This window comes from Drosophila elegans, unplaced genomic scaffold (genome assembly GCF_018152505.1).
Source record: "Drosophila elegans isolate 14027-0461.03 unplaced genomic scaffold, ASM1815250v1 contig_748, whole genome shotgun sequence".
Lineage (NCBI taxonomy): Eukaryota > Metazoa > Arthropoda > Insecta > Diptera > Drosophilidae > Drosophila > Drosophila elegans.
In genome coordinates, this window is record NW_024546103.1 from 199,766 (window position 1) to 221,847 (window position 22,082).

The following is a 22,082-nucleotide window of genomic DNA, read 5'->3' on the forward strand; positions in this document are numbered from 1 at the left end:
ATCCCTCGCTACTTGCGTCGCAATGCAATTCAGTCTCTCGATTTGGGTTGTACAAGGATAATATGGGAGATGAAATTAATTTGTCACGAAGATATTCAAAAGTTTTTATACAATCCTCACTAAGTTCATACTTAACACCTGATTTTGTGAGCTCTCGCAATGGCTTTGCTATTTTTGAGTATGCCGGAATAAACCTCCTAAAGTAAGAAAATAGTCCTAAACATTTCTGCATTCCATTGCGATCTTTTGGTATCGGAAGATGTTTAATAGTTGATGTGTGCTCATAATTCGGACTTATTCCTTTTTCACTCCGTGTATACCCTAAAAATTCAATGCTTTTGTAAGCGAACTGGCACTTATTTATTTTAATTTCCAATCGGTACTCTGCTAAAATTCGTAATACTCTTCCTACAATCTTAAAATGTTCGTTCAATGTTTTCGAGCCTATAGCAATATCGTCTATATAAACTACTACATTTCCTTCGCGAATCAAAGGTTGTAGAATAAAGTTAATAAATCTCATAAATACTGCGGGTGCATTCATGAGTCCGAAAGGCATTCTTGTATATTCATATTGACCGGAAGGTGTTACAAATGCTGTATACTGCACGGAACTTTCTGCTACTTTCACTTGATGGTATCCATTTTTCAAATCTAACAATGTAAAATACTTATTTCCTTATAATCTCTCTAAGCAGTCATCTATGAGGGGAAGGGGGTATCCGTCTCGAACGGTTATCTTATTAAGTTGTCTATAATCTACACACATACGCTTTTCTCCAGATTTTTTCTTAACAAGAACGATAGCGGAACTATAGGGTGAATTGCTTTCTCTTATGAATCCTTTTTTCAATAACTCATCAATTTTTGAATCTACTTCTTTCTTCTCCTGATACGACAGTCTTCTTGGTACAGTGCGTACCGGTTCTTCAGACTTAAGTCTTAGCCTCATTTCATAACTATGTTGGATCGCTGGGATGTTAGATAAACATAAGTAATTCAATCTTATTATTTCACTGAGTTCGCTTCGATCTTCATCACTTAACTTCGGGTCAATGTCAAAACTTTCATCATCCTGAAATACATCAATACTATATATATACGGAATGCTGTCGTCACTAACTATTTCATTTTCTATATACAACTCTTCAAAATCTCTACTGCTTTCTAAATGGTCACTGCCTCTATATGTTTCACTATTCTGAAGTCTATTTATTGGTTCAATACTCACTATTTTCAATGGTTCACTATCCTTAAATAAATTCACTTCTACAATTTCTTTTACCTTATCCTTAGAAATCAATTTTATTCCAAATTTCTCAAAAAACTTACGGCCTAACAGAACATTAGTTGAAACATAATTATTGGGTACAACAAAAAATGAAATTTCTTCTTCTATGTTTTGAAAAACGAGACTGACAAAAATTTTTCCGAATGTTTTAATTTTAAATCCATTAACTCCATAGTAATTCGCCGGGACCAGTATATTGCTAAAGTTTTTATAAGGAATCGCAGAGTGCTGAATTAAATTAATGGCGCTTTCCGTATCGAACATGGCAGACAGAAGAGTTACGTTAGGCTTATGTTGGCAATCAGTGTAAAAATATACTCCTACCTGGTTAAAAATCGGAATAAACATATTAGGCTCCTCTTCGTCATCTCGTATCGGCTGGTTGTTGGCTGCTCCCACCACTCTCGGATCACTTGCTGGCTTCTGCTGACAATCCTTTAGCATATGTTGGAGGGATCCACAACGGAAACAAGATCCCTTCTCGCGTTTCGGCGCAGTGCACGACGAAGCGTAGTGCCCATAAGCAGAGCAATTGTAGCACCGGACTGTTTTCCGATCTCCTCCAGTATTTTCCATGCGCTGAGGAAAATTGTGTGACTTCTTCCTTAGATTGGCATACTTCCAAGCCAATTCCTTCAATTGTGCGATTGTTGTTGCTGTGTACAATATAGCAATATTGGCTGAACGATCGCGAAAACCATCAATGACGAACTGCACTGTCAATTTTTCGTCAATATTTACACGCATAGCAATTTCCTCCATCAGAAGTATGTATCCCATAACGGTGTTCTTCGCGGGGTTGAACATGGTTTCCTTAAGTAGCAATACAATATCAGCAGTTGAGCTTCCACGACCGAATGTTTTTATGAAATTTATCTTAAATTCGTCGTAAGTGTTCGATCGATCAACACTCACAAACAAGTCGGCATCTGTACCCGATTTCATCAACATTCGTACGCAGCGCAGTTGAAAATTTGTACATGTGTTGATATCTCTGCAGACTCTCTCAAAATTCAAAATCCACTTAAGGGCTTCCTCATTTTCAGTGGCAGAAAACGGGCTCACGAGGTGCTTCACCATTTGGAGGTCATCTGTCGTTTTGTCGACGTTTTTCATCAATCCGGCCAATATTTTCTTCTTCTCAGCAACCCTTATGGCGGCGTCAAGCAGTGCTTCTTCTTCTTCCAATGTCTGGATGCCTTCGGTAGCGGCTCCTTGGCTTAATACTTCCATTTTGGAGTTCTCCTCCTCTAATATGCTTTCTGGGATTTCAGCCACTTCTTGGTATCCAGCATCAAAAGCGAGCTTTCGCAATTGCCTTAAAGTTGCACTTGCAGGGAACTCGATTTCGTTGGCTTGTAGCCACTCACCAATTTGTGTCTTGTCCATTTCAGAATGGCGTCGTAATTATAAAAGCGGAAAAAAAATGTGTGCTCTCAGGTATGGCTATGTAGGCGAATGTATTAATGGGACTATCCCACTTCTGAAGTTGTTGACGCAGGTTTATATTATTTATTTCAATTCTTGAGTTTTTATTTTATTTAATTGCTGTTCAGCTTAGCTTTTTCACGTCTGCTTCCAATTGTCTCTCTTAATTCAAGTGTTACCCTATTCTGATCTTCACATAGTCCTTACTACTTATTCTACATTATTGGAACATCGGAATGGAACATAAGTGTTATTATTATTAAATTATTAAATAGTCACATCTTATATCCACTTGATCTATACAGCTTCCAATATACTGCTAACAATATATATATATATACATACATATGCCTTTTAACTTAAAGAAAAATATAATGCAACGACCTGATTCTTATTGCTCGCTCGCTACGTAAGAGAGGTTGTGGGATCGGTCTAGCAGGTAGAACTATGTTCTGCCTCTTCGCCCATCCACGATTCGATTTATTCACGACCTAGCACCCGTTGGATCTTAGCGTTGTAGTCTCAGCCTCGAAGAAGCCTCGTCGTTCGGCGTCTCGACTTTGCGATCTTGATCCCGGCACTCGCGTACACGAACTCGCTTTAATTCTAGCTCTATTACTACGGGGTGATCTGCGCTGCCCTTTTATAGCCGGCGATGATCCAGGTATCCTTCTTCTCCAGTTCGCGTGATCGGGTCCAAGGTCCACTGTTGCACCGTTAATTCACTGTGTGTCATCTTTGTGCGGGCCGAAGTCGAACATGTTACGCTTGCCGTATGAGGGTCCAATGTCCAGCTCTGCACCGGAAGCTAACGGTGTCTGTTGCATTTTCAGTTGAAGCCGTCGGGAAAATACTGAAACGAACCGATACGTCAGCAGGTTCCGCTATCGATAAGATTTGGTGGTGACACCGACTATTGATAGCGGGAGAGGATCTAGCTATTTAAATTTAGCCCGGTTCGCTCGTTAACTGGGTTAGATGGCCTTGAATACGTTCGCTGACCCATCTTGAGAGAGCGGGAGGGAACATGGCGAGCGACTTTGGTGTAGGTCAGGGTTTTGCTTTAGTTGCTGCAAGAAGTAGTAGGAGAACGGTCAGAAAAAACCCAAAATTTAAGTTCGTGATTAGTGTTTGAATAACTCAAAGTGAGTGTTTATTTATTAGTCCGGAACTTGTAAATTACAGTGTTTTTTTATATTGAAGCCGCCGGGGACCCTAACTAAAGGGCCCCGGAAATTTAAACATTTGGGAAGTGAAAACTTACCAGGCGGACCTAACCTGGTCGTCGACCACCAGCCGTCGCAGCATTGGCCTCAGCAGCATTGGCCGCAGCAGCATCAGCAGCAGCATAGGCCGCAGCAGCATCAGCAGCAGCATAAGCCGCAGCAGCATCAGCAGCAGCAACATCAGCCGCAGCAGCATTGATCAGTAGCAGCAGCGATCAGTAGCAGCAGCGGCAGCCTCTAGCGCCAGCAGCTACAGCGACTGCCGCCAAGACGGCCAGATACGGAGATTCCCTCGGTGAGTCCGTTCCGGGAACGAATGCCCGCGCTGGCCACGTGGTCATCTCCAAGTCCACCGACGCCCTGCTTCCGGCCACGCTACGCTATCCTCCGGACCAATTGGCTCCGTGCGGAGTCGCGCTGGTCTTCGCCATCAGCGTTTTTCCTGCTGCAGTTTCAACACATGCGACGTTGAACTCTGAAAAAAATTAGTTTTAGTTATTGTTTTGTGATATCATATAGTCAAGATTGTAAAGTACTTACTGTGAAATCTAATCTAAATTTAGAGGCTCAAGCCCGAACCCTAGCCCGCGTCCAACTACATCTAAATTGGGTCGCGAAATTTAATGACTTGTGGGATTTGTTTAGCGTACTTACCTTGTTAGCACGTCCCTTCTTTTCCCTTGGAGCTCCTCAGGATTAGGCGACCCGGCTGGCGAACGCCTCCAAATTTAGTGCCGTGCGGCGACTTTGCCTGACACTTGGAACTTCAAGCGTCTAAAAATTTCCCTTTCGGTTGTTTCCGCTTTGACCGCTTCTCATCTGGGCGACGGTCTGAGATCGGCCTTAAAGTTTCTAACGAAAAGAATAGATTATCAGTAGGAATCAATTATGAATGTATTTACTTATTAATCTCACCAAGAATTAAATGTAAACAAGCCACCGAAATGGTTGTGTGAGTTACCTTGGGCGGGGAGATGAGCCGATCCTAATCCACCAGGAATAGACTCCGGTCTGCCGGAGATGGGGTGTGCCCCCACATCTTTCTTGGGGCACCCAAGGTTGGGTGGGTGCGTCGTGGCAAGGACATCGAAGCCACCAATTTCGTCGAATTGTCTTAGTTGCTTAATGTAAACATAGTTTTGTTTTGTTTTGATTTGTGCTAGAGATGGTAAATCGACGTGAGACGTCCGATGAGTCGGAATCGATTGTTCGGACTGCAGGGCATAGGGGGTACTCCGCCCTGGGACTCCGTGGCTAGCCGGCGCTGCCCTCCGGGAAAGATGCAGTTCCGTAACAATATGGCGCCCAATTTAACAAATAAAATATGTGATAGCCGAGTCGACGGCGTCTCGCATATTTATTATCTCCAGCCAGCCCACGAACGGTGGCTTGCATGACACACATGCAATTGCACCGGGATGCGGACTGGTGGAGAAAAGTTGTTTAAATTTTGTAGGAAGAAAGGGAGGCGTGTCCACTAGAAGTAGGACAATTGCTCCCGAAGCACAGTTCACAGGGATTAGCTGTGATTTGGCGGTGACATCCTCTTCGAAGAAAATCGAAGGATTCGCATCCCAGGTCGTCCGTGCAATAAGCACGAAAGGTTAAACCAAAAACGGTGATTAAACTGTGATATAGGTATTAGGGACATATTTTTTTTGTTAACGTAATTTTAATGAATGTCTTGTTTTGGGGTTACAGTGTAGTTGTGTTTTTTTGTGCAGATCCTTGGGTTTTCTGGGTATTGGCGTTTTCAGATCATATCGGTTTAAAACTTAAATGTGTGGTCGTGACCCGTGACTTCGTCACGCGCTGCTCGGCCACCGCGACTTGAATGAAAAACGCAAAGTCCAAAAGGAAATCCGATGCGATCCTGCAAACAGCCGAAGTCCTTAACTGGCGACTTTCAGCACAGCTGAAAGTTAGTCCAGTTGACGAGCGGTTTGTTTAGTGAGAATTCGGACGAAATTGTAGACGCAAGACGACTGGCGCGGAGTCTACCGGCTGGGGATCGGCTCCATCTCCCCTTATTGAGGCTGGAAAAAAAAAATAAAAATAAAAATAGAGAAAGAAATTTAGTCGAGGGACTTGTTTTTTTGATAAGAGCTAATATTTGGTGTGAATTTATTTAGCCTTAGGTATTTGTGGGTATTTAATATATTTTCTTATTTATTTCTTATGGGTTATGGTTTATTGTTTCTATTTATTTATTATTATTATTTATTGGCCTGGTAATATAGGTATTCGTATTATTTAGGTGCATATTATTTAGTGGTGTTTATTTATTGTTTATTATTATTTACTAGCATTCAGTATAATTTAATTATTTATACATAATTTGGGCTTTTGGTGGCCACGTTGAATTCGGGGTTTCAGAAGTCGTGTTAGGGGTTATCAAAATTCAAGATGTCAAAGCGACAAGGCAGCAAGCATGATCACCTGCTTCGGTCGAAAGGTTTTCCAGGCGAGGACGACGAAAAGATGTGGTCCACGGATGTGGAGGGCGCTACCGAGGCTGGCTTGCCGCGCATATCGGAAGGGTTGCCCAGGACTCCGCTTGCCCGTTTGCGCCAGGGACTGCAACAAGAGCAAAAAGGACCACAGGACACAGAGCTGCAGCAGGACCTAAGGCAGCAGCAGATCCTGGAGGGAATTGGTTCCGCAGCGGATGAGTTATTGCAGCTGGACGATAAGGACGCAAGACTCGACGATCCCTTTGTAGATTCCGCGGCAAGGTCGGCCGTTAATGTGGCTTTGGCACAGGCGGCGGAGACCCATCGGAAGGCCCAAGAAGGCGGGATCAATCAGGCACTGAGGGACGAGATCCGAAGTGGCTTCCTGGAGATGATGAAGCTGATGAACGAGGTGTTAAGGCCTGCTGCTCAGCGGCCTCAGCTTCCCCCTGGAGAGCATGCCGGATGAGCGAAGGCGTCCGGATTCAAGGATCAACGCGGGAATCCCTGGTCAAGCCCCGCAAGGTGCGGTGCCGAAGAACACACAGGTCACCGGCAGGGACGGTTCCAGGCTACCTCCGCCGAGGGTGCCACCCAAACCGACGAGGAGGCCGCTGGATTTCCAGGAGTTGGAAAGTAGCAGTCCCGGGTATCCTCCGGATCATTTCAGGTCGCGCCGAGACGATGGCCCGGCCCGCAGCTGGTGCATTGAGGACCGCAGGGCCTCAGAGTTCCGGGAGGAGCCGCGTCTGTATGCCAATGTGGGGCCGGCAGCCGCCAACCAGCAATGGCGAATTGAGCGGTGGGGCGTATCCTTCGACGGGGAGGATGAGCGAAACTCGGTGGAAGATTTTCTCTTCCGGTTGGAGTTCCTGCAGCGGCAGTGCCAATGTCCGTGGCAAGAGGTGCTCCGAAACTTCCACCTGCTGCTCACTGGGCGGGCTCGGGAGTGGTACTGGGTGCACGTGCGTCACTGCAGGGTGGACAGGTGGTCCCAGCTTCGAGCCTCGCTGATGGATAGGTTCCGATGCCATCAGACGGAGCACGATCGGATGCACCAACTTCTGCAGAGGGAGCAGCAGTCCGGAGAAGGAGTTGGCGATTACATCCATGCGATGCAGCAGTTGGCGGCTCGACTGAAAAGGCCACTGTCAGAGCGGCAGCTGGTGAAGATTATTAAAAAGGGATTGAGGGAGAGCATCGCAAGGTTTGTCTACGCGATGGACGTGCTCACGGTGGATGAACTGCGGGAAGAGTGCTGCGAGGTGGAGCGCAGTTTTGGACGACGTGGACGGACCACGTACACGCAGCCGATGCGGTATCCTCTGGCGGAAAAGGCCAAGGTTAGCGAGGCGATTGGCCCAGATCCTGCTGAGGATCCTCCGTGGCAAGAGGTGGACGAAGTGCGGGCGAAGCCTAAAAATCCGTTCCGAGCCGGCTGCTGGAATTGCGGAGCCGTGGATCACGGGTTCCGTGACTGCGCAGCAACAGAACGCAGAGTGTTCTGTTACCGATGCGGGAAGCCCGACACCGTGTCTCCCAAATGTCCGGATTGTGCGGAAAACGGTCGGCTGGGCGATCCGAGGGCGGAGAGGATGCGTCCAAACAGGAGTTCCGCAGAGAAGAAGAGCTGGTAGGGTTAGATAAATGTTTACCTTCTAAAAATAGTAATAAGTTTGCATTACGATACTTACCTTATGCGGAGAGGATGCGACGGTATCTAGAGACCAGGAACAGGATCTTCTCAGAGCACCAGTTGGGCGGGATGCGTATGGTGTCTCGTAAGGTGCAAAAGGCCAGGGAGCGATTTCGCAAACGTCGGAACTGCCGACGCGAAGCAGTGGCCGCCGTGAGGCGCAGTTTATCGCGAGATCCCAGACCGTTCGCCGCAGTCCGAGTTCTGACCAAGCAACTGACGGGGTTGTTGGACACTGGAGCGAGTGTGAGTCTGCTTGGAAAAGGTGGCAGAGAGCTGGTCGAGGCCTTGGATGTGCCCGTCCAGAAGTACTTATCCGCAGTCCGTACGGCCTCTGGAGAGGATCGGTCAATTATAGGACGGGTCAAGTTACCGGTGGAATACCGAGGACGGACAGAGCACATTCTCTTCTACTTGTGTCCTTACCTGGAGCAGCCAGCTTATTTTGGAGTTGATTTTTGGCAAGCATTCGGACTGGCCCCAGCGATTATAGGCCACATAAATTCGGAAGGCGTGAAGAAGGCCGAAGAATTACACGCCAGGAAGATGGAACACTACGCGGAAGTCGAGGATGACGATGAGGAGAAACCCGATCCCGAGTCCTGGACGCTTTCCAAGGCCGAGGAACAAGAGCTGGAGGAGATCAAGCAGCAGTTCTTGACTTTCGAGAGGGATGGCTTAGGTACCACCAGTCTGGAGAAACACATTATTGAGCTGATGGACGGAGCCAAAGTGTTCAAGGATCGACCCTATCCGATGTCTCCCGCGAAGCAGAAGGTGGTCGAGGACGAGGTCGACAAGATGCTAGCGCTCGGAGTCATCGAGGAGAGCAAAAGCCCCTGGAGTAACCGCACCACCGTAGTGTCAAGATCTGGAAAACACCGGTTCTGCTTAGACGCACGTAAGCTTAATGATGTGACCATCAAAGATGCTTACCCGTTGCCCAGCATAGACGGCATCCTGTCCAGAATTGAGCAAACATACTACATTTCCAGCGTGGATTTGAAGTTCGCTTTTTGGCAGATTGAGTTGGACACGAGCAGCAAGGAATACACAGCCTTTACGGTTCCTGGTCGGCCTCTTTACCAGTTCCGTGTGATGCCTTTCGGACTCTGCAACGCATCACAGAGGCTGGTGAGACTCATGGACCGAGTAATTCCCGCTGAAATCCGCTCAAATGTGTTCGTCTACTTGGATGATCTGCTAATACTAGCGCCCGACATAAGAACGCACTTGAAGTATCTTCGCCGAGTCGCTGAATGCCTGAAGGAAGCAGGGTTAACCATTGGGCTGAGCAAGTCGAAGTTTTGCTTCAAGTCTTTGACCTACCTCGGCTTCATAGTGGGTGGAGGTCGTCTGCGGATGGATCCAGGACGTGTAGCAGCTATTAGGCGGATGCCTGAGCCAAGGACCATGAAGGAAGTGAGAGCCTTTCTTGGGACCGCTGGTTGGTACCGTCGGTTCATAAAGAACTTCGCAACTTTGGCTGCCCCGCTCACGGAATCCTTGAAGAAGACGGGAAATAAGAAGTTTTCCTTGAGTCCAGAAGCACAGCTGGCAGTAGAGTCCCTGAAGATGGCCCTAACTACTGCGCCAGTGCTGGTACATGCGGACTTCAAGCGGCACTTTTTCATCCAGTGCGATGCATCCCAGATCGGAGTCGGTGCAGTGTTGTTCCAGCGGGATGAAGACGGCCAGGAACAACCAATAGCGTTCTTCTCGGCCAAGATGAATCGTCACCAAGTCCATTACTCCGTCACTGAAAAGGAATGCCTCGCAGCCCTGCTGGCGATTCGAAAGTTCCGGCCGTATGTGGAAGGAATGCCGTTCACGTGCATCACCGATCATGCCAGCTTGAAGTGGCTCATGTCCATGAAAGATCTTTCGGGTCGGCTGGCTCGGTGGTCATTGCAACTCCAGGGATATGACTTCAACATCGAACACAGGAAAGGAAGCGAGAACGTTGTGGCAGATACCCTTTCGCGTTGTGTTGAAGAGCTAACGGTGGACCCGTCAGAGTTGCTCGGATTCGAGACCACTGAGTTTGCTGGAGAAGAGTACACGGAGTTGTTACAAGAGGTGGGAAAAAACTTGGCCAACCTACCAGACTTGAAGATAGTGGATGGTCTCATCTTCAAGAGAGTCTTTTCGGCAAATCTGGATGACGAGGTGGAAGGCTTCGAATGGAAGTTGTGGATTCCCCAGAGTCTGACCCACAGCATAATTGAGCGTGCACATTCGGATCCAACGGCAGCTCATGGCGGAATGGGAAAAACTCTGGAAAACCTACGGCGGCAGTTTTACTGGCCTGGCATGGCACTGCAAGTCCGGGAGTTCATACGCAGGTGTGAAGTGTGCAAGGAGACGAAATCCCCGAATTTCCGGATGCAAGTTGGTATCGGTGAGAGAGTCCAGACTGAGCAGCCATTCCAGAAGCTGTACATCGATTTCCTGGGGAAGTATCCGAGGTCGAAGAAGGGACAGGCCTACATCTTCATTGTGGTGGATCACTTCTCCAAGTACACATTTCTGAAAGCCATGCAAGAGGCATCGGCCTCCAATGTAGTGGAGTTCCTCATTCACGAGGTGTTCTACAAGTTTGGGGTTCCAGAAATTGTGCATTCGGACAACGGCCGCCAGTTTACGTCCAAGATCTTCGAGGAGGCGATGGAGAGCTTTGGCATCACGCACATCAAAACGCCAGTCCACTCTCCGCAAAGCAACGCGGCGGAAAGGGTGAACCAAAGCGTGTTGGCGGCGATCCGAAGTTACTTAGAAGAAGACCATCGAGAATGGGACGCGTATCTTCCGGAGATTGAGGTGGCCCTCCGCAACGCGGTCCATTCAGCAACTGGAGAAGCTCCGTTCTTCACCGTATTCGGACGACACATGTTTCTGAACGGAGCCAGCTACAAGTTGGCAAGGAAGTTGAAGTCGCTGTGTGATCACGAAATGTCTGGGATGAGAACAGCTGATAAACTCCAAGTGATCCATGACAAGGTGCAGAAGAACCTCGAAGAGGCATACGATCGGAGTCGCCTGCGGTACGACAAAAGGGCTCGTACTTTCCTTGCGAAGCCAGGTCAGGAAGTGTATCGCCGCAACTTTGTCCCCAGCGATTTCAAAAAGGCCTTCAATGCAAAGTTTGCTCGGAAGTTCCTAAAAGCACGGGTGGTCAGGACAGTCGGCAATAATGCGTACGAGCTTGAAGATCTTCAAGGACGACCGATCGGAGTGTACCATGCCAAGGACATTAGGTTGTGATCTGGAAAGAGGAATAACAAAGTACACGAGCTCAGAATCGGCCCGACTTCCCGTAAAGCGTGGGCCCCGCGTTGGACACCGTTGGAACTGCATCTTGGCATCGAGGCCGGCGGAATCCGAATAGTCCAAATCCAAATGCTCCCAAGTATTCCTGCGCTAGCCTAAAACTCTGTGTTAGCGTCTCTCGGAATCCAGGGTGGTGTTGCATTTTCAGTTGAAGCCGTCGGGAAAATACTGAAACGAACCGATACGTCAGCAGGTTCCGCTATCGATAAGATTTGGTGGTGACACCGACTATTGATAGCGGGAGAGGATCTAGCTATTTAAATTTAGCCCGGTTCGCTCGTTAACTGGGTTAGATGGCCTTGAATACGTTCGCTGACCCATCTTGAGAGAGCGGGAGGGAACATGGCGAGCGACTTTGGTGTAGGTCAGGGTTTTGCTTTAGTTGCTGCAAGAAGTAGTAGGAGAACGGTCAGAAAAAACCCAAAATTTAAGTTCGTGATTAGTGTTTGAATAACTCAAAGTGAGTGTTTATTTATTAGTCCGGAACTTGTAAATTACAGTGTTTTTTTATATTGAAGCCGCCGGGGACCCTAACTAAAGGGCCCCGGAAATTTAAACATTTGGGAAGTGAAAACTTACCAGGCGGACCTAACCTGGTCGTCGACCACCAGCCGTCGCAGCATTGGCCTCAGCAGCATTGGCCGCAGCAGCATCAGCAGCAGCATAGGCCGCAGCAGCATAAGCCGCAGCAGCATCAGCAGCAGCAACATCAGCCGCAGCAGCATTGATCAGTAGCAGCAGCGATCAGTAGCAGCAGCAGCAGCCTCTAGCGCCAGCAGCTACAGCGACTGCCGCCAAGACGGCCAGATACGGAGATTCCCTCGGTGAGTCCGTTCCGGGAACGAATGCCCGCGCTGGCCACGTGGTCATCTCCAAGTCCACCGACGCCCTGCTTCCGGCCACGCTACGCTATCCTCCGGACCAATTGGCTCCGTGCGGAGTCGCGCTGGTCTTCGCCATCAGCGTTTTTCCTGCTGCAGTTTCAACACATGCGACGTTGAACTCTGAAAAAATTAGTTTTAGTTATTGTTTTGTGATATCATATAGTCAAGATTGTAAAGTACTTACTGTGAAATCTAATCTAAATTTAGAGGCTCAAGCCCGAACCCTAGCCCGCGTCCAACTACATCTAAATTGGGTCGCGAAATTTAATGACTTGTGGGATTTGTTTAGCGTACTTACCTTGTTAGCACGCCCCTTCTTTTCCCTTGGAGCTCCTCAGGATTAGGCGACCCGGCTGGCGAACGCCTCCAAATTTAGTGCCGTGCGGCGACTTTGCCTGACACTTGGAACTTCAAGCGTCTAAAAATTTCCCTTTCGGTTGTTTCCGCTTTGACCGCTTCTCATCTGGGCGACGGTCTGAGATCGGCCTTAAAGTTTCTAACGAAAAGAATAGATTATCAGTAGGAATCAATTATGAATGTATTTACTTATTAATCTCACCAAGAATTAAATGTAAACAAGCCACCGAAATGGTTGTGTGAGTTACCTTGGGCGGGGAGATGAGCCGATCCTAATCCACCAGGAATAGACTCCGGTCTGCCGGAGATGGGGTGTGCCCCCCACATCTTTCTTGGGGCACCCAAGGTTGGGTGGGTGCGTCGTGGCAAGGACATCGAAGCCACCAATTTCGTCGAATTGTCTTAGTTGCTTAATGTAAACATAGTTTTGTTTTGTTTTGATTTGTGCTAGAGATGGTAAATCGACGTGAGACGTCCGATGAGTCGGAATCGATTGTTCGGACTGCAGGGCATAGGGGGTACTCCGCCCTGGGACTCCGTGGCTAGCCGGCGCTGCCCTCCGGGAAAGATGCAGTTCCGTAACATGTCTTTGCTTTATTCGGATTCAAGGTCCTTGTTTAGAGTTTGACCTGGCTGCCCTTAACTCCTCTGGCATTCTCGGCTCCTTCACCGAGATTTGTGGTGAGTTTTAAGTTTTTTTGTGGTGATTTCCCCGCCCCTAAATTCGTACTCCTCGTGATTCCCAGACAGTTCTCCAAAAGACTACAACTTTCCCAGACTGTTCCCCGTTAGACTTCGCCCAGCCAGCGCCCTGAAAGGCCTTTGACTTTCGCACGTTGTAATGCCTTAGCTTTTACTCAGTTCCCCAGACAGCTCCCCGCAGGACTTCAACTTTCCCAAAACTGCATCTCGTTCCATAGACAGTTCCGCGCGTTTGAAATCACTATTTCCTTTCCCGTAATCTGTCCCGTTCGAGTTTATTGATAGTGGGGTTCAGCATTGTCATTGTCGTTGCCGTCGGTGTGACCGTTCATTGAGAAATCCAGTAATCCCATCGATCGCAACTATCGATCGTCCGACTGTCAAGGCGCCCGGTTTCTATTTAATTGGTAAACAAAACTTGGCCCATTAAAAAAAAATTCCTTTGATTCATTTGGTTCCTAGGTTTGCACATTAAAAAATATCCGTTGGTTCATTTGTTTCCTAGGTTTGCACATATGTTATTACAGATGCCCCTATGGGTCCTAATGCTCCCTACTTTGGTGAGTGGTCGCCGCCCAACTCAGGCATCTCTGTTGGTGGCGGTGGAAGCCGCCGGTGCGCGCTGTGGTGTGGTGTGATACACCGTATCGTCCTCCCCCTTCCCCAGCAAACTTTTCGTCTACTACTAATGCCCAGCTTTCCGACTGCTCAGCCGCGTCTTTTCGATATTTACTCATTGGTTCCTTGGGCAGGACAATCACTTATGGGCGCCAGATGCAACGACCTGATTTCTTATTTCTTGCTCCCTACGTAAACGTGCGGCTAGCTCAGAGAGGTTGTGGGATCGTTCCACCAAATTTATATTGGCTGATTGACTTTGACCAAATGATAACGCAAGGGTGTTGGGATCGTTAGGGCTATAATTGTCTCCTTAAATATAGCCTCGTGGGTCGCTCCTGGTCTTTGACTGCTTGCTGGTGTCCGAATCGTGACGGCTTCACCAAAGTGTATCGTCTAGCAGGTCAGCCACCTTTCTCGCAGGCTCCCTAAGATCGGTTTGGAATGCAGGTAAAACTAGGTTCTGCTTCTTCGCCCAGCCACCTTTATCGCAGACTCAACGCAAGGACTCCTTGAGCTCGATTTAACCACGACCTAGCAACCGTTGGATCTCAGCGTTGTAGCCTTAGCCTTGTAGACTTATAGTCGTTCCGCGTCTCGAGATTGCGATCTTGATCCTGGCACTCGGCACTTGATTAACTTCCCACTGGTCTCGCGTACAAATTAAATTTATCACTATTAATATTGTTATAAAAATCTATTTTTATTTTTTGTAACTTGGTGTTAAACCTTTTTATTTAATTTCACAAGCACAATACACTTAATTTTTCACAATCGAATTTCTTACTTCCGAACTGTTTCTTGATCAAAGATGGACTGCCGGCTAGAATATAAGCTTAGGATGAAATCATGGCATCCTATTGTGAAATTCAAATGTGCTGACCGATGCAATTTGTTTGGGCTTGGATCGCAATAGTTTGAACTTATAACGCAATTGATTGGGCTTCGAGTGGAAACTTATGTTTACTTCAGGATTTGTTTGTTTATTTGGTAGGGAAATCAAGAGCGGACCCCAAAGCCAAAGGTATGGGCAAAGACAAAGGCATAGGCGAAGATTGTTTAAACTGAATTTTGAAAAAATTGTTTATTAATTCCATAAGCGGCCCGGTTTCACGGGTTGGTTAACTCTCCCCCTTCTAAAATGGATCGCCCCGATTCATTATGAATTTCTTTTAAGCGTTCTCTTAGTTTTGAAAAAAAACATTGGTCTTGGTTTGTATCTTTTTCTTTAAAAGTTTCTTCGTGGTTTGTGTTTTCTTCTATTAAAATTTCATCTTGGTTTGTATTTTCTTTTTTTAAAACTTTTTCTTGGTTTGTACTGATTTCTAGTTCTGGCCGTTGTTTTTTGGTTACAAAATTTCTATATATTATGTAAAGTAATAATATTAAAAATATAATGATAAAAATTAATAATATAAAGGCAACTGATATTTTGGTATTATTAATTTTTACAAATGGATTGATAATGCCTATATTGTCAAGAGTTAGCTCCGAATTATTTGAAGCAATATATTCGGAAATGTCATAATTTATGAATTTATGCTGAGCTTTATAGTTTAATATTTTGTTTCGCTGTTAATGTAGGTGCTGTTATTAATGATAATTGAGTCATTGAACAAAATTAAATATGAACCTTTTAATTGAGTGTTGTCTACTATATTTGTTCCTGTTATTAAAATGGCACCATCCTGTAAGATATCTATTTTATTATTAATTTCTCTTATTTTAGAGCAATTGGCTTTTTCGCCGTTTAATAATTTAATAAAACAATTAGTTTCAAAACTTTATTTACAATAGTTGTTAAACATTTCTTTCTTAAAATTAGTCATTAGGTAATATTTGTTTTTGCAATTGGCAACTTCATTATTTATTAATAATTTTCCATCGGATTTTGCAATAGCTCTTGTTTTGTAAAGGTCACATTTACCGTTAATCATGGGATATTTTATGTAAACTACAAGTAAATCATTATTTAATAAAATTTTAAAAGTTTATATGTCCATTAGGTCAGATAATACTACAGATTGTTTTTCATGATTGTAAATTTCTTTAATTTCATTCTCGTTTAAAATTTTTGTATTAAAAATTTTTGCTTTTGCTAAGATAATAGTATCTAATAAATTTTGTAAGTCAAATGTGAGTAACCGCAAACGATGTTTTCGTAAAATTGTTTCCTCGTTGAAAACTACATTTTTTAAACTTTCAGTATGATATTTTACTTCATTAAATAATTTTGAATTTATTGTGAATTGCTTGTTGTTGTTTTCAATTAGGCTGTCTATTTTGTTCTCAACCGTTATGAAATCATCATGATCAGGAGTACCTGCTATCCATTTCCATAAAGTTCCTATTTCATTAATTCCTCTTTTTTGTCTTTTTGGCATTATTTCTGATAAAGTTAATTTAATGAGTTCCAAGTCCATTGAAATTTCCCATTCTATGTCTGTTTTTGATGTGTTGGTCAAAGATCTGGTTTCCGTGTTAATTATTTCTTCATAAAAACTTAAATTAGTTATGTGAAATAAATCTGCGTATGAATCGTACGTCAATACTTCTTTATTGTCCTTAAATAATAAATATTCGTGACTTGTATAGTCAATTATTTCAGAACTTGTTAAAAGTAATAGGTTGAGTATAAGTACTGAAAAAAACATTTTTCTGAAAACAAAATATTTTTGTTTATATTAGAATTTAATATTATCTTTATGAATAATCCTATTTCTATTGTTGATTATTATTTTGTTAGGCAAATTTTCCTTTACAACTTGTTTTTTATATCTGGATTTAAGTTTGTTTCGTTCCCCATGTTTCTTTTCATAAACAACTTGTTCTACATGATAATCTTTTTCTTTTCTGTTCTATTATGTGTTTCTAACATGATCAATTTTATTATATAGGATATCAAATGGTTTTTCGTTTGTAGTGGAATGAATGCTCTGATTATATTTTTGAGCGGCTCTAATAACTATTTCGGAAAAATTAGTTAAATTAAACTCCTCTTTTATGCAGCGAGCTATTTCTGTTAATGTCGAGTGTGCTCTTTCTACTTGTCCGTTTGAAGTACTGTGTCTTGGGTCTGCGTAATGCAAAGTAATTCCACACCTTTGTGCAAATGATTTAAATTGGGCCGAGGTAAAACTAGGTTCGTTATCGGTCATAATTACTTTTGCTTGGGGAAATTGTTGAAGTAGTTCCATTACCTTAATTTCAATGTTTAACTTATTTTGAATTTCTTTTACAACAAGGTATTTTGAATACGCGTCTATACAAGTAATAAATGTTAAGTTTTGCGCGTAGTATATATCTATATGTAAATTTTCTCCTTCTTTAGTTGGAATAGGGGCTTCCCCGATTGGAATTTTTATTGGGTGCCTGTTATATTTATTTTCATTACAAATCACACAATTTTTTATATATTCTTTCAATTTTTTAAATAAGTTTGGCCAATAATATAACCTACTGATTTGTTTGTAATTTTCATCTAGGTCCCTATGAGCTCGACTGAGTGTTTATTCTATTATTATGGCTTTATCTTCATCGTTTTCTATGTCTTGAAGAAAGATTCTCGTAAAAAGAAATGGGTTAGTGAAATTATTTTTTAAGGGTAATTGAATGTGATATAAGTCCTCTAATGTACAATGAATTCCTACCGTAATGTTTGGTGGAATATACTCTTTTAATATAGTTATTAAATTTTCTGGTGTATCGTATTCAATTATGTGTCGTGTCCTGCCAAAAACTTCCAGTGACTCATGTATTTTAAACCTCCCCGTTGTTATTAACAGTTGTTGCTTAAACTGATTTAACGGTTTACGGGTCTCTTGTATTACATTTTCAAAACTACTGTCAGCAGAATGCTGTGTGTTTTGATCTGAGTCTGACTGTTCTGTTTGTTCTACAACACTGTTTGTAATGTTATTTATTTGTATTCGAGATAATGCACATTTATTGTACCAGGTTTTATATTATTTTTGGGGTAAAGCTTTCTATGAAAGAATACCATCTTTTCATTTCTACGTTGGGATTTTTGTCCGAAATCGTGAAAGACAAAGATTGATGGTCCGTTTGGATTTCTATACCAACTACTCCGTACAAATAATTTCTCAAATTTTTTAAGGCCCATACTATTGCTAGCAGTTCCTTTTTGTTTGTGGCATAAAGTTGCTCGGTTTTATTAAGTGTCTTAGAAATAAAAGTAATTGGTTTGTTATCCTGTGATAATACCGCCCCAATAGCTACATCTGATGCATCTGTTGTCAAAGTGAATTTTTTACTATAATCTGGTTGAACTAGTTCAACTTGTGCTATTAGATTCTCTTTTAGTTCGTTAAAAGCTTGTATAGCTGAATCGTCCAATTGTATTACAACTTTTGTAGATATTCTTTTAGAAACATTTCCATTTTCTCTCCCAAATATTTTGTAAGTGGTTTTGAAATTTTTGCATAATTACGGACAAATTTACGGTAATAGCCAGTTAAGCCAAGAAAATTTCGAAGTTCTCTATTATTTTGTGGTAACGGATACCTTGAGATTGTGATAATTTTTTCAGGATCTGTTTTGATTACACTAAAAGAAACAATGTAACCAAGAAAGGAGGTTTCTAATTTAAAGAATTTCGATTTTTCGAGAGAAATTTTCATATTTGCTCTTTGTAAAATGCCTATTATTTGAGTTAAATCTGAGAAATGTTGCTCGATTGTGTTTGAAAAAATTATAATATCGTCCATGTAGTCGTGGCATGTTTTTCCTACTTGTTCTCTGAGAATATCATCCATTGCTCTCTGGAAAATTCTGGGCGCATTGGTTAACCCGAAAGGCATGCGTAAAAATTCAAATTTTCCGTTGTTAATAGAAAAAGATGTTTTTTCAATATCTGAGTCTTTCATAAGAATTTGATGGATTCCTGATTCCAAATCAATTGTGGAAAAATATTTTACCTTTCCTAAGTTGGCTTATATAACAGATGGGTCTTACATCGGCTATCTATCAGGTATTGTGTTCTCATTTAATTTCTTATTCTAATTCTTCTTTCTAATTCTTCATTTTGACCTTTTTTGGGTACCACCAGTACTGGTGAATTTTAAGGACTTCTACTCGGCCTTATAATATTTTCATTTATCATTCTATTGATTTCATTGTTAACGAAATCTGAAACTGATAAAGCATAGGGATATTGTTTACTATAAATGGCCCTGTCGTTATTTGTATTTATTTCGCCCCGAATATCAGTTCTAAAAGGAATTTGTAGATTTATTTTAGAGTGTTCCTCTTCAATTATGTCAATTATTCTTTTCTCCAAATCTTCTACTTGATTTGAATTTAACATTTTAATATTGTTTATTTTATTTCTTTCGGAATCCTTTGATCCCAAAGTTGTTACTTTTTTATTGACGGATAGTTCGACGTCGGCACGTTGAGGGTTTTTTGTTCCCAAACGTTTTAACTTTTTGTTGACGGAAAATTCTTCGTCGGTGTGTTCAGGAATTTTTTTTTCCAAAACTATATAATTTTTTGTTGACGGATTTTTCTACGTCGGCGTGTTCAGGATTTCTAGATCCCAAACTATTTGATTTTTTGTTGACGGATAATTCTACGTCGGCGTGTTCAGGATTTCTAGATCCCAAACTGTTTGATTTTTTGTTGACGGATAATTCTACGTCGGCGTGTTCAGGATTTCTAGATCCCAAACTATTTGATTTTTTGTTGACGGGTAATTCTACGTCGGCTTGCTCAGGATTCTGTGATCCCAAGCTAAATAAACTTTTTTCCACCATTTGTGAATCTGATTTATTTCCACTTTGCTCTTCAAAGTATTATTTTATAATATATTCTTTAATGGAAGGATAATTTTTCCATTTGTTAGCGATAATTGGTTTAAAGCATTATCCTCATCGTAAAGTAATTTTTCTTTTTTCCCGTTATAATTGATGGTCCCTTTTTAAATATCAATTATCGCTTCTATTTTTTTTAAAAGACTAAAACCTATAAGTAAGTCGGACTCTAACCCTTCTATTTCATAAAACACTTGTCTTGTGTTAAATATCGTTATTAAATGATAATATTTTATTATTGTAAACCCATTAATGGTTAAAACTCTTTTCTAAATTGGGAGCTCTTTTTTATTTTGATAAATTCCCCTTTTTATGTAACAAGATGTTGCACCTGTATCACATAAAACTTTTAATTCCTTTTCGATTTTTTTGTCAGTTCTCATTAAGTAGGGTAATCCTACTCCGGATTCTGATCTAAAAAATGATCCTCTTCTATGTTATTTACTCTCATAATTTTTTGAGCAGGCTGATTAATTGAACCAGTTGGTTCCCGCTTTAACTGCGGATGTGATTCAATTGGTTTGTTTTGAGTGGCGCTTGTATTTGTTTTTTGCGCTTGGTTTTGATTATAATTATTTCTTACCCCTGTTAAAATTATTATTAGGACGAATTTGATACTGGATTGATTCATCTATCTTCATGGGTTCAGGAGCAGGCTGTACCTGATTGATATTAAACTTCCAATTATTATTTTGTCCCCACTGATTATTATTATTCTGACTCTGATTCCATTGATTATTTTTAACTTGTTGTGGTGATCTTTGATTGAATCTCAAATAGTTTGAATTGTTGTAATTAGTGGTCTTTTGATTAAAATAATTATTATTTTGTTCTGGGCTAGTAGTATAATTTGAGTTATATTTTCTATAACTCATTCCAATGCAATTGTGAGCGAATTTTGCTCTCATGTTGTTACTTTCCATCTCTTGTACAGACGCCATTGCATTAGGCAAGTCAGTTGGATTCATGGAATAAAGAGTCGATGATATTGGGCCGTTAAGGCCAGTTATGAAAACTCTTAATGCACTCTGTGTATGTCTATCATTAATTTCTGAAGTGATTGGCTTATTACGACCATATGTCATTATAGTTTTGTTAGTTAGTAATGTTAGTTTCCTGTAAACTTGGTTATAATATTCCATTACACTTAGTTTTCCTTGTGTAAGAATACTTAGTTCTTGTTCGATAATGTGTAGCGGTCTTCTATCGCTTAAAACGAAATCTAACCTGGCTAAAATAGGTTATAAATCAAAATTTAGGACTGTTCCGTGGATGGTTAGAGCATCGTTTGCTTTTCCTGTTATCTTGTTCCTTAATATTGATAGTGCTGCGAAATATCGCTTACTTTTTCGAATATACTGACTCATAGCGTTTTCTGCTGCTTCCCTCCAACTCACATAATTTTCAAGTTCCTCCTTAAATTTCATAGGATTCTTCACATTTTATTAAATTGTCAACTTCTTCAATTTTATAATATTCTACTTTATTGACATTCGTTTGAAGTTCTGCTTTCAGTGTTTCTATTTCGTTTTTTAGAAAATTTACCTCTGTTGAAACAATCTGTTTTATTAATTCTTTGGTCAAAAAGGCTTGCTTTTCTTATTCTTGATTCGCCATTTTACTTGTGCTTGGCTTATCGGTCAATTCTAATTTATTAAATAGATTCAACAAATCTTCTATATCTTCCAGGATGTATTATATAATATATCTTTCAAATTGTATTTTTACTTAAATATAATTGTTCATATTTCTTACGATCTTTTAATTATTAAGCTTATCTTCTTTGATGATGGCTTAAGCTTTCTTCCTTCTTTGTTATTTTAGTTGTAGTCGTGTTGAATTTTGGCGAGGGAATGCCCTTCAGCCCTTCCTTCCTTCCTTCTTTGTTTAAAAGAAATATTTCTGTTTTTATTCTTCCAGTTGATATATTTGTGTTTTAGTTAACTTTCTTTATTAATTGTGTTTTTGTTTACTATTTGTTATTTTTTATTTATTGTTCTTTATTTATTTGTTTTTTGTTGTGTGTTCTTGTACTGTGAATTAATTTTTTCGGTCCACCTTTATTACCAGCTATTTAAATGGATTATTGCATTAATTGATTTCCATTGAAATTTTTTAATCACGATAACTTTCACAACGTTGGGTGTCGTTGGTTTTTTGTGGATGTTTTAATTTTTCCACTTAAAAATGGTTGGGTTTTTGCGGCGTAAGTTCCTTTTTTATATTAACTTGTTATAATTAATAATTTTTTTAGAACTTTTTTTAT

At 41.9% G+C, this 22,082-nt stretch overlaps 2 protein-coding genes and 1 long non-coding RNA gene across 3 annotated transcripts; all 3 read right to left on the reverse strand.

Moving 5' to 3' along the window:
- Positions 1–1,424: 1,424 nt before the first annotated feature.
- On the reverse strand, positions 1,425–3,648 carry LOC121467791. The gene is made up of 3 exons (XM_041710070.1): positions 3,634–3,648; positions 1,616–3,572; positions 1,425–1,538 (listed from the first exon to the last, which is right to left on the reverse strand). Exons 2-3 carry the CDS (start codon positions 2,678–2,680, stop codon positions 1,530–1,532), a joined length of 1,074 nt encoding a protein of 357 aa, XP_041566004.1. The 5' UTR covers positions 2,681–3,572; positions 3,634–3,648; the 3' UTR covers positions 1,425–1,529.
- Positions 3,649–4,157: 509 nt separating this feature from the next.
- LOC121467789 lies at positions 4,158–4,977 on the reverse strand. The gene is made up of 3 exons (XR_005977831.1): positions 4,907–4,977; positions 4,486–4,797; positions 4,158–4,420 (listed from the first exon to the last, which is right to left on the reverse strand). It is a non-coding gene; the product is annotated as an uncharacterized LOC121467789 (long non-coding RNA).
- Positions 4,978–7,937: 2,960 nt separating this feature from the next.
- LOC121467790 lies at positions 7,938–9,239 on the reverse strand. Its single transcript, XM_041710069.1, has 3 exons — positions 8,521–9,239; positions 8,093–8,428; positions 7,938–8,028 (listed from the first exon to the last, which is right to left on the reverse strand). The coding sequence occupies exons 1-2, from the start codon at positions 8,561–8,563 to the stop codon at positions 8,094–8,096; spliced, it is 378 nt and encodes a 125-aa protein (XP_041566003.1). The 5' UTR covers positions 8,564–9,239; the 3' UTR covers positions 7,938–8,028; position 8,093.
- Between the last annotated feature and the right edge of the window lie 12,843 nt (positions 9,240–22,082).

Excerpts from the sequence above, each read along its gene's own strand:
- LOC121467791 (XM_041710070.1), bottom strand. The coding sequence starts at position 2,680 with ATGGACAAGACACAAATTGGTGAGTGGCTACAAGCCAACGAAATCGAG.
- LOC121467790 (XM_041710069.1), bottom strand. The coding sequence starts at position 8,563 with ATGCTTGCCAAAAATCAACTCCAAAATAAGCTGGCTGCTCCAG. Across the intron at positions 8,429-8,520 it reads AAATAAGCTGGCTGCTCCAG|AGGCCGTACGGACTGCGGAT; the intron begins GTAAGGACACAA and ends GATCCTCTCCAG.